The 12150-nt window shown below is 33.9% G+C and overlaps 1 protein-coding gene across 1 annotated transcript in view; it reads left to right on the forward strand.

Annotated features, from left to right (window-relative positions):
• Positions 1 to 12150, forward strand: part of LOC129229818 (POU domain protein 2-like) — a 673124-nt gene that overhangs the window by 452509 nt on the left and 208465 nt on the right. The window contains exon 2 of the mRNA XM_054864195.1: positions 3400 to 3477. Within this exon, the coding sequence (XP_054720170.1) occupies positions 3400 to 3477 (78 nt within the window). The remainder of the gene's footprint in view (positions 1 to 3399; positions 3478 to 12150) is intronic.

Consider the following 12150-nt stretch of genomic DNA (forward strand, 5'->3'; position numbering starts at 1 on the left):
CACACACGTTGAACTGAATCCTTCAACTTAATTTGTACTTCACTGGACTCAATTCGTGACATACATCTGTTACTGTGATAATACACTAAACGTATTTGAAGCAATTTACAAATACACACGCACACAAAGTAGATAGATAAACATACTATAATGCAAATTTTTCTTACTTTTGTCTTTTAGAAATGTATAATTGAATGTAGATGGAAGCAAAGCTATTAGACTTGAATATCTTAAATTGCAAGCATTGCTACATTGTTTCCTAAAAATTTGTGTTTTATATTCAATTTTTCTGTGCACTTTTTCGCCAAAGAGTTAATGCAGAAAACAACCCTAGATAGATTATTTTTAATAGCGACTACGCTTACTGGAAACACATTGTTCGGGAATTGGACTGAAATTCTCCACCGCGAAATAACCTACTCAGCATCATTCAGCCCTGCAATTAATTTCAATTTGATGACGTCACAGTGCATCTCCAGTTAGTTGCCAGTAACTCTATTCATAACGACAATCCCCGGCCACCATCCATCACCACAATTTGCTTCTCCGTACCACCATATCCATTCATTTATTATCCCTTCCGTTATAATCCAAAATAGTGATCATCAGTCGCTTCTTTGTGCCGCCCACAAAGACAACACAATAGAGGACTTGTCGCAGTCCATCATGGAAAAGATCACGAATACGAATGACCAAATGAATCCTAGTCGTAAAAAGCCGAAGAAGAGAGAGAGAGAAAGAGGAAAAAAAAAGACATTTCCATTTCTCTGTTTTTCTTGCGACGAAGAGAGGATGATATATTACGAATAGAACCGTAAATACAAATCGCGTGCGTCCTTATCTTTGATATTAACTTTGCCAGCAGAATGATCCGGTCGGTCGCCAGTGGTCATAAGTCGCGCAAGACGTTCTCTTTCCGTGTCCGGCTACGATAGGAATCTGTTTCCGAAGCTTATTTGTTCGTCCGGCTCCTGTCGTTATCCGGGCGAAATGACTATTTAGATAGGAGCATGTAATAATAGAAATGATCGGCCACTTGAAGGCAAATATTTGACTGCTGAGCGTCCTTTTTTTATGACGTGAGCCTTGCTGCGGACCTGTAGAGCAAATAAGGACTCCAGACTTTTATTGTTTTTTATGGACTGGATGTGCGTGTGCGATCTTTTGTACCGGGTTCAAAATGTCGTTGGAAATGAGCTTTCACGAACTGTCGTTTGAATAATACGCTGTTCATTTTAAACTTCTGTTTAACTTAAAGATGGAACAAGTCCGATTTTTAAGAATCTTTTATGTATGTAATACTTACATTATCTGTAATGATTTACAAAAATGAAATATGAATTTTTCGGTTCATTGGTAGTAAAAATGTATTTTATGCTTTTCAGAATATGTAAATGCAATTTCAGAGAACGATTTTTATTACATTTCCATTTATGGAGGGGTTTGAGAACAGTATTCTTTTCAACGTTACAGTGTTCGCTTAAAACTTTTATTTAATTTGGGTGTGGAACAAGTTCGCTTTTAAAGTCGTTTATGTATGTAGTATGTATTTGTAGCAATTAACGGAGTGAAATAGGGATTGGTATGTATCATGCCAGGAAAACATATTTCATAATTTTCAAAAATGTAAATGCAATGTAAAAGAATGAAATTTTCTCTAAACACTTCTTGAATCGAGAAATTATATAATACATTTTAAAATTATCCTTTTCGTGTCTTGTAGGATGTTGAATAGTTATTTTTTTTAATCTGTTTGATAAGTTTTCGTTAATTTAAAAATAAAGATTGGCTTATGTTTTCTGTAAGATTCGCTTATAGTGTGTAAAGTGTACCTTTAAATGATACGAAGTAATGTTTTGAAACAGTGCATTAAATTTCCATGCATAAGCGCCTGTCATAGTTATATTAGTTTACTGTATCCGTATGATTAGAAAGCGTAATGAATTTGCATATTTTGTAACTGATAGAATATTTTTCTTTTAAGGACATTATTTTCAATTGTTTCTTGTTTTAAATTGTCATCTTGTTTTTTTTTTTTATTTATTCTTTTTTAAAAATTTTCTTTCGTAACTAAATAAATTTAATTTGTCAAGTCTACTTTTTCTTCGTTCTCGAAAAATTCGAGTTAAATTTGTTCAGGTCTTGAGGCTGAGGCACTGACTCCAAGCTGCAAAGTGGTGCAACTGTACTTTTTTGTCGGGGAGTTGCGTACTATGACAAGATGTCATATCTCAGTATTTTTTTTTTTTTTTGTAAAGATTCAACTTTTCACAGGTACTTTAGCACTACAATTATACATTAAATTTTATACGATGTAGTGGTTTTAAATATTTACTCATCTCCTCAAAAATAATGCCGCTTATTTGAAATCTTTACTAATAAAAAAGCTCAAAGTTTGGCTGGATACTTATCGGGATATCTGCCCGGATATCTGTACGGATCTCTGTCAGGATGTCTCTCTGTGACGCGCACACCGTTCGGCCGATTTCACGAAATTGTCTCAGTATTAGTTTGTAGTATGGGACCCTCGAAGGGATTTTTCGAAAATTCGATTTTGCTCTTTTTCTATTCCAATTTTAAGAACATTTTACCGAGCAAATTTTCATAACGTGAAAGAATAAATTACCGAAAAATCATAACGTGGAACGTAACATGGGCAAGCAAAATTAGCATAGCAAATTGGTGAGAAATTCATCATCCGTTATTTGTAAATATACAGGCGAACCAAATGACCTTTTAATTTTCTACTACAGACAAAGCCGTGCGGCTACCGCTAGTAATAAATACAACCACGCTACCACGCATGTTCTGCTTCTACTGAAGCATTCGAGACCAATGGTATGTCAAAGTATTGTTATTACTACTATTTAGATGTGTAAAATTTCAGGAAATTTGGCCTTACGACGGTTTTTCCCCCCGGTTTTTTTTTTCGGAAAAAAATGAAAAATCGATTTTTAAAAATTTCAAATGATTTTACTTGCTACATTTTCTTGAAAGATGAAAAACAAATTGCAACAAAAATAATCCGACCTTTTTTTCTGATCGTTTTTATGTCTACAGTTATTATTTTTTTTTACTACTGCTGTTATTGTTATTACTGCTATTAATATTATTTTACTGGTAATGATACAACGTACTTTCAGGTGCGAATGTATTTTTAGAAATAGGACAAATTTTCTCTGTCGTGTTTAAGGTCAATACTTTTTTGACTATAAATGTATTTTTACAACAAAATTTTTATTTATCGTACTTTTTTTTTTTAAATAAAAATAAAGGTTCATTTTTGAAACAACCAATCGTGCACATATAGGTCTGCATCTTGTTTTAGTATCAGTAACTAAAAAACAAATGTAATAATAGAAATTATGACTTTTCTTAATTGGAATCTTTTCTTTGCAGGCCACAGGGAGAAGCGGGTCCGTAGAGGAAGTAGTAGTGAGCAGGAATTTGATGACGACATTCGACTTTGTATCGTGGGTAAGTACCTATTAACGATGGCACCACTTGTCAGACTTGGCAACTACGCATTTCCCTTTTCAGAATATGTGGACGCCCATTAGTCCCCGTTGGAACTGTTCTTGACCACATACGACGCTAGACGCCGTGGATTCAGTTCTTATATCTTGTCCCGTTGAGTTCATTTCCTACTTAATTTACCTCACCGAAGCCGCTGAACAGATATAGATCTGATCAAACATTCGTAAGGCGTGGAAGATGGGGATTTAGCATTACCCAGGTCACACCAAGTGGAAGCCCGCATCGTGTAACTATTTTCTCCGGAAACGCATGGCGTCTTCGTCACCTTAATTTTTATTCGTTATAAGTCAAAATCAAAGCGGTTTCTCCCGTTTGTGACTGGAAATTTCGAACTTTTCGCTATGCTTTGATGTACGTATTTAACACATCTTGCCCTTCTAGCAAAAGTTAAATTTCACTGAGAAAGATGGGCCCAAACCTATGTCTTATTAAACAATATTTCCTCATTATTGAAAGTATTTCAGACCTTTTTTTTAAAAAAAGAATATTGCGTTATTATGGTAAATCTAAAGTTGTGTTGAGCAAGAATGTATTACTATTATTAGTTGGCGGAACTTTTCCAATGATTGCATATCATTAAAAAAAAATTTATTTAACGATTCCTACAAATCCATAATTCAATACTTTCCTATGAGCAAAAGCACTACAGCCTTTGATTTACTGAAGCTCTTTGTAATATTTTTACTTTTATTAGACGTGTTTCAGATTTTTAAAAAACTTTTGGGGCATAATAACTTTGTTCGAGGCCATTTAACCTTTTTTATTCTGCCAATTGAAAACCACTGCGTCACTTTGCTGAATAAAGAAACGAAGCTACTGTGCTTCAAAAGGTTAAGAAACAATCATGTTGTTTCGATAAATCGAGAGTTGCTTTATCCAGATCCATAGTATACTTTAATCAATAAATTATATTTTCCTAAGAGCAGGCCCGCGCTAAGCCTGATCGGCGCCGTCGTGCAAATGCCTTTATACAGTGCATGTGCCTTTATACAGTGGCGTCCGACGAAAATATAGTAAACAACTAGAATGGGGCTTTATAGACGAATATGACCTGGAAAAAATAGGTTTGGCATTTAATTTATTAAAAAACAATGTGTAAAATGTGTATGAAATTTTATCTTACAGTTTATGTTTTTACTTCATATCTTGAAGTTATTTCGATTTCAGTAGCTTCTCAGATGTGCTAATGTGTTTTGGAAGAAGAAAATAATTTAAATGTTGAAGTTAACGCCGCTCTAAATATCTCTCTAATCTCTAATTGTTGAATAATTAAAAACTTTTATGCCTGTTTAAAAACATGACAACAGGGTTCTCATCATGTTTCTAAATTGAAGTTTAGAGGTATTCCGCTTTAAAATCTGAAACTGAAATTATTTCGGATAAAACCAATAATTCTAAAATACAGAATCATTAAAAAGGCATTGACTATGATACAGTCGAGTCCCGACTTACGCGAGGGATGCGTTCCAAGACCCCTCGCGTAAGTCGAAATTTCGCGTTGTGGAAAAGGGTATGTGTATAAAAACTTTTATAAACATACTCAATTATTTAATACACTTGTAAATGCCACCTCAAACTGTTAAAACTATTTCTGATTATGATATTTGTAACTTAAAAAAATGAAGATGATTATGATTTATGCTCGGTGATCAAACCGTTACTTATCTATTTTTAAATACACAATACAGTTGCTTCACTAGTTCTTTTATAGCGTTTCAAGATGGCAACACCCCCTCTTCCTGGTTTCATAAGATTCACAATACAAGAGCAGCTTCCATTTTCAAAATTTTTGGTGAAATTTTACGATTTCCTTTTCTTGACTTTTAATTGTACATATGGACGATTGATTCACTCATATCTAATTGTCGTGCTACCTTCGGCGCATTTTATAGTTGTTCAAGCGCATAATCTTTAGCTATTCTTTTATTGTCAGAAACTTTCACTTTTCCTTTCGATCTTCACTAGACGAAACATCGCTCTTAGGTGTCATTATATTGCTAAAACTTTCACATTTAGAATGAAAAAAAATGGAAAATGAGGAGTAGTTATTTGTATAAACGATGTTTCGACAAGTACGGTGTGGGAACTTCCGCTCTCAGTGATTCTTAAGGGATAAAGGTCCATTCACGAAAAAAAAAAATATATATATATATATATATATATATATATATTAATAACAAAGCCGATACTTACAGACCGCGATTCCCTTTCGAAAATTTTCGTGTTGCGGATAAGAAAGTCGCGTTAGGTCTAAAATACTTTACTGGTGAAAAAATTCGCGTTGTAGCCATTTCGCGTAAGTCGGATCGCGTTGTAGCGGGAGTCGACTGTATCTAAAATACATTGTCCATAGCTCTTTTAATTCGCAAATAATTGAATTAAAACGTCGAAAGGCGGAGAAGGGAGGATTGAGTAATTATGGTCAAAGCGTTACTTTTTGGAACTAAAAAGTTACCCAAAATTGATGTCTACAATATACAAGTATTACGGACCAGCAAAATATAATGCAAATGGGCTTGCAGTTTTTTTTTTTTTTTTTTTTTTGTGATAACCTGACATAGTCGAACTACTACGAACAATAGTTAGCAACAAAAAAAAAGGACATATACAAATTACAACACTACATAATCATCTCAAGAACCAAAATGGGGAATTGAAAATTTCTTGCACCTCATATGCTCATCCTTGTGGACTACAGATTTACCAAAATAGCGGCCACAGCTCCACGTTAGGAAGAAAATTGGTAATATGAGTAATAAATAGCATCATGTGTTTTCAGTGTGGATTGGGCTTTTGACTAGCATATTTAGGCACAACAAGGCAATACTTTTTCCTTTTAGATAGGCAGCGAGAGGACTGTGTGTTTCAATAAGCAGTGTAATTTCACCTCCACTATTTGATATAATAAGGGCCTAATGAACGCACGGTCCGGCAGGTCAATGGACCTGGACACCACAATTTTAAGGATACCAAAATAAGGTAAATTTCTTTATTTCTTCCCTTTATTTGGAAACTTCCACATGAAAAATATGCAGGTTTTCTTGTGAGAGGAACACCAAATTTTGCCAGGTTCTGGGTATCACTTTGACTTGGTCAAACCCTGTATTTAATGAAAAGTTCAGTTTTAGTTTTTTGTTAAACAAGATTCTCCCTATTTGGAGCATTTTTGATTGGTAGAGCACGGCGCCCTTTTGACTCTCACGCCACACGACCTCGCACATAAGGTCGGCGCGGCCCTTCCTAAGAGTACCATTGATAGTAAATTACTTTACTTTTCTTTCCCAAAAAAAAGCATTGATCTACCTCTTTGAAGTCAGATGTAAAACATTAATGTGATCTTCCTTGATGTTCACATGTCTTTATCGACAAATTTATCATAACTACTGAGTATGTTGTTGAATAGGCAATTGATGCCATTATTTCAATCATTAACAAAAGAAAAAGAGGGAGGGTGGACAGGACACATCTTCCTGTTATATTTTATTGTAAATTCATAATTTAGATTTCAAAACACTCTCTCCTTATCTTTAGCAAAAATCTTGTATACTCTATGCTAATTTTGTAGGTTATCATCGTAGCTCCATTGGTACCTCTAATCTTGCAAATGATGCGGCAAATGCGAAAAGTTCTCATGTGTCTTTAAAGCATGCTGCGGGGAGTTACGGTTGCTGGTCTTGCATACTAACTTGTCTTGTATCTTTCTGTCGATCGGTTTTGACTGCTCATATCTTGATAGCGCGAAATTGAATCTTCAGTGATTAGAATCTTGATGGATGCACGCGCCATGCCTGTTCCCAACTTATGCAATCATGGACATGGAGATTGCAGGAGTTATGACATTCTTCCAAGCATGAAATTCCTCCGGAGTGGGTGTCATTATGGCTTTTACTTCATGGGATGGTGGAGTTGTGATGTTACGCAGAGGCGGTTGTTGGATACGAAATTATGCACAGAAACTGCACTCGGAAGCGAACTTACCTCATCGACGTGAACCAGTTCCAGTGAATAGTACACTAGCTGGAACACATTTCACGGATATTAGTTCTTTTGGGTGTATCCATGAGTTCATGGAAGACACACTGAACTTTCTTGATTTCATAATTTTCTTCTCTATTTCTCTACCTCACTGAAATACACGTCAACTTAGAATAGTTTCATCGTTGGCTGCAAACCCACTGAGTTCTGGCAGTTTTTCCAAAAATGTTGACATCAATTTAAAAGTCATTTTGTAGGCAGTCTATTAAATTATCCACAATCCATTCTTTTCTTCACTGAATTATTTCACCATATTGAAATTTTTAATGGGTTCATTCTAAGAAACTCCCTGATCTCCTGATTCAATATTTTTAAGCATTGTGAATTAACTTTTTCTCCCAAGCAATTCATTCATTTATTCACAATCCACGGTTCTCTTCTTAAATTATCAACCGGTATAATGTATTTATTCATTGCAAACCAACAGGTTTTTGACAAATTTCCCAAAAGTTTTGCATAACGCATTACTTAAAGTCTTTTTGCATACACTCCAATAGCAATAGTCCCCCCCCCCTTTTTTTTTCGAAAAATAGTTCCAACAAAAGTTTTAAAAGCGACGTAAGCCAGTTCTAATAAGCAGCACTTGCATTTGAGCACATTTCACTTATTTTGTAGTTTCATGTTGTCCCTGAAGTCCATCAAAGAGTTTTAAATTTCATGTAGGGGCGCATTAACTAATAGTCAGTACTGTAGCTGAAAAAAAAAATACTATAGGGGTCGAGCCTTTTTATTGGATAGATATCACGGTTGATGCACTTTTGTTAGATTAAAAAAAGAATTTGGTTTAGATTACTTATACCACCTTCACTTTAAAAGTAGGCATTAATTTTCCTTAAAAGATAGTTTCAAACTAATTAACTTTTTTTTTACAATAGTAAACCAAATATGTAGGTGGACGGAGTACAAAAACTACAACACTGCATGCCTAACATGTTTTCTAAAAGCTTCAATGATAATTTTTTTAATAAACCAAAAATCAAGAAATATCTACATCGTATACGATTCTCGATCATTTTTGAGATATTTGTTGCGCCACATCTTGCGCGAAGATTTCTAATTCCAATGATTAAATACAGTTTAGAACAATGTTTCGCAACCCTTTACCACCGGAGGACCGATGAATATGCGGAAAACATTTCACAAACCGAGGTGAACTAAATCTGTAAAGACATTTATTTAAAGATTTTTTTCCTTTTGAGTTTCTTAAAATCGCCTCCTTTTCAAAAAAAAAATACGATTTTTAGTTAGTCTGTTGGGTGCTGCTTCTGATTTTTAAATTAACTTTCTAAATACGCAAACGTATTTCTATTACACAAAGCGTTGAATTAACATCCAATCAATTTCGCCGTTTGGTTTTTATTATTGACATGATGAAATATGGATGACGCATTGAAAAAGTTTTTTCATATAGATAGAGAGCCTAAAAATAGCCTTGCAGTAGATAAATGTATGCTCTTTATAGATATACATTGAGAGGTATTTGAACTTTTTCTAGCATACAGTAACTGCAGAGATGTGATTCACTGGAAGAGCTACAAAATTAAAAACCTGTGAAATATTCAATTACATTATAACTTCGATTTAGCGATACCCGATTGAACGATTTCCTCAATTTAATGACATGTTTCACTGGTCCAGATTTAAGTGCATTGATTGTCGATTTAACGATAACTTTTTCGAGTCCCTTGACAATCGTTAAATAGGGGTTATACTGTACTTCAACTTTGGATGTATGTTTAATATAATCTTTCTGGATAATTAAACTTCGTTTATGTATTCAGACGAGCATTTCTGGAAAATAATTAATCTTGAGGTTTAAATAATATTAGGAATGATATTAAAACTTTTATGATATTAAAAAGTTTTTAGATTATTTTAAAATAATTATAAGAGGTATTTAAACATTTTGTCGTACCTTTAACCTAAACGTAGCTAACAAAATCTTACATGTCATAACTTTAAGTAAAGTTACCTGAAATAGTGCTTTTTTTAATTTTATTCTATTGTATTTTTATGAAGTATGATTTTGAATTTTTACTTTCCTTTTTGCTCTGGAAGGTACTACGTGACAGAAAAAATCTAGAAACAAGTGGTCAAAGATGCGATGTGATTGTTGCGCTAGTTATTGGAGAAACCATCTCAGTCTCGTTGGCTACATATGGCAGCGCCATAACTGCACAGTCGGCCTTGGCTTTTATTTTTCGCTCCCATTCTTATAAGGTCTTGCCAAATGTGCAAGAATATATCAACTTAAAGCACAGATGAACTGTTCCATGACAGATCTGTTACAGTAAATTTTCTGTCCTGTTTTTGAATGAATTCTTTCCTTCGCTAAATAATGAAATATTGTTACCCTTTCCAATTGTTGTCATTAACTTGCCATACAAACTTTTAAATGAATTCTTCCATACCATTCTCTCAATTATTTACTTTGATACATTTTACTGTGCCACATACTTAGTACTGTTTTCATCAATCATTTCTTTTTCTTCCATATTTTTCTTCGCATTTTTTAGTATGAACTTTTCGTGGAGGGATATAAATGAATTCTTTTATCTTCTTTTCTTAATGAATTTTCTTCCCAACATATTTTTTAAGTTACTCACGCGCCGAAAAAAAAAACATCATTATTCTTTGAATCGTCATTTAACATATTAAGAATCTGCTGTCACTAAGATTACACTTTTCCCCATGAGTTTTGATGTCTTACGCTCCAGATTTATCTGCATTTTGTTAACATAGCAAATAAGGTGCTTAGAAATGCTAAGTGGATTCGTAAAATTCTTAGTATACGATATCTAGTAGATTTTCATGTGATTCATCTTGTCAAAAGAATTTTTTTTTTTTTTGTTCTGTTGTGCATTTCAATTTCAGAAAATTCCATGCTCAGGCAGATTAACTTCAATAGAAAGATGAACTTAATTTGATTTCCATTATAGAATATGTACTTGATGAGTGATGCTAAATTGACAAAGGCCTGAACACGATTTCAATTGGTAGAACCTATTGATAAGGCTTGTTTAATTCACTATCATTGGTAAAATTGATCTTTGTTGCTAGTAATAGATGCTAGTAAATTTGAGACCTTTACCAATTGAGACTATGAAAGTGGTCTTAAAGTTTGCGATGATTAATTGACGTTCAAAAGAGACAGGTTTGGCCTAACCTTTGCTATGTAATGCGCAGTTGGAAGTTTTAGTCCTTAATTCTTGGTGGCCCCATTAAGGACCTCAAACTGGTTGTTTTAAAGACTTAATTGATGGATAGTCGTTTAATAGATGTTCAGAGATATCTGCTGTTAGAAACTCAGTTAAAAATGACTCGGTTCATACAATATTTGTTAATTTTGCTTTTGCTTGTCAGCGGCATGATTAGTAGAAACTTAAGGCAACAGTAGATCTGTTGATAAAAGACTTCATGTTTCAGTTACTTTAGATGTTATTATGTAGAACTTGATTGGTAGATATTTGATTGAGAGACTAAGCGAGGTCTCAAATACTAGAGTCAATAAATGGTACGTTTAGTATTGGGACACTTGGAAATTAATCCCACTTAATTGATGCATGCCATCTTCAATTAACAGAGCCTCAACTGTGACACTGTTAATTAAAGATTTATACTGTTCAACTGTTAGATTTTCGGTTAAAATTGGTTTGGTTTGATAAAGAAAAGGCAAATCATTTAAGTTAATATTTTTATCTATTTGATAGACGCTCGATTAGTAGAAGACATCGAAGACATAAGTGATTTTTTCTGGGTTTTGGAGTCCACACACACGCTCACACATACACACACAAAAAAAAAAACATAATCTTCGCAAAAATTCAATCGATAAGACTTACTTTCACTACATTTTAAATGTTTAAATCGTTCTTTCCATTAATTGCATAAGGGTAAAACATCACGTAAATTGATTATTGACACACACATACCACAAAGCAACTGTCTGCCGAAATAATAGTGTACATTCCCAGGATTTTTATTTTTCAAAAAACCAATATTGAAACATGGAGTGACAGATATCGTTTATCAAAGCTCTACAATGATAGAATTTTATGCACAAAAAACGCCTTTCTTTGTCACCTCTTATACAGAAACATTGTTAAATGAAAGGGGTAAAAAAAAGAAAAACTTTTAAAATGCTAAATAACAAAACAAGCAGTGTCAATTGAGCTCTTTTCCTTGCTGTGAAGCTGCTAAATAAAAACTGAATTTCCCAATACAAATCCGTGAAAGGCACAGTGTCGCTTCTAAGTCCCGGCATTTATCTCTCCGAAGAGTCAATACGATCATTCAAGAAATATCGTTATTCACTGAAAACGAAAGTTTGAAAAAGTTTCTGAAAATAATACAAAGTACACCAACTTTTCTTTCACCATCTCTGAGTAGAGAGAGAAAAGAAGAGAATGACAAAAAAAATCCATAACTTTCGAAGCACAATGAGCAAAAGAGAAAAGCGTGGAATCTCAGACAATGAGCGTAAGAAAAAGGCGACGGAGAATTCTTCATTGGCAGACACAATGTATTCGACCCTTCTAGATTTTTCTAATAAAGAGGGCAGCTTCATCCCTTTCGGTC

This window comes from Uloborus diversus, chromosome 1 (assembly GCF_026930045.1).
Source record: "Uloborus diversus isolate 005 chromosome 1, Udiv.v.3.1, whole genome shotgun sequence".
Taxonomy (NCBI): Eukaryota; Metazoa; Arthropoda; class Arachnida; order Araneae; family Uloboridae; genus Uloborus; species Uloborus diversus.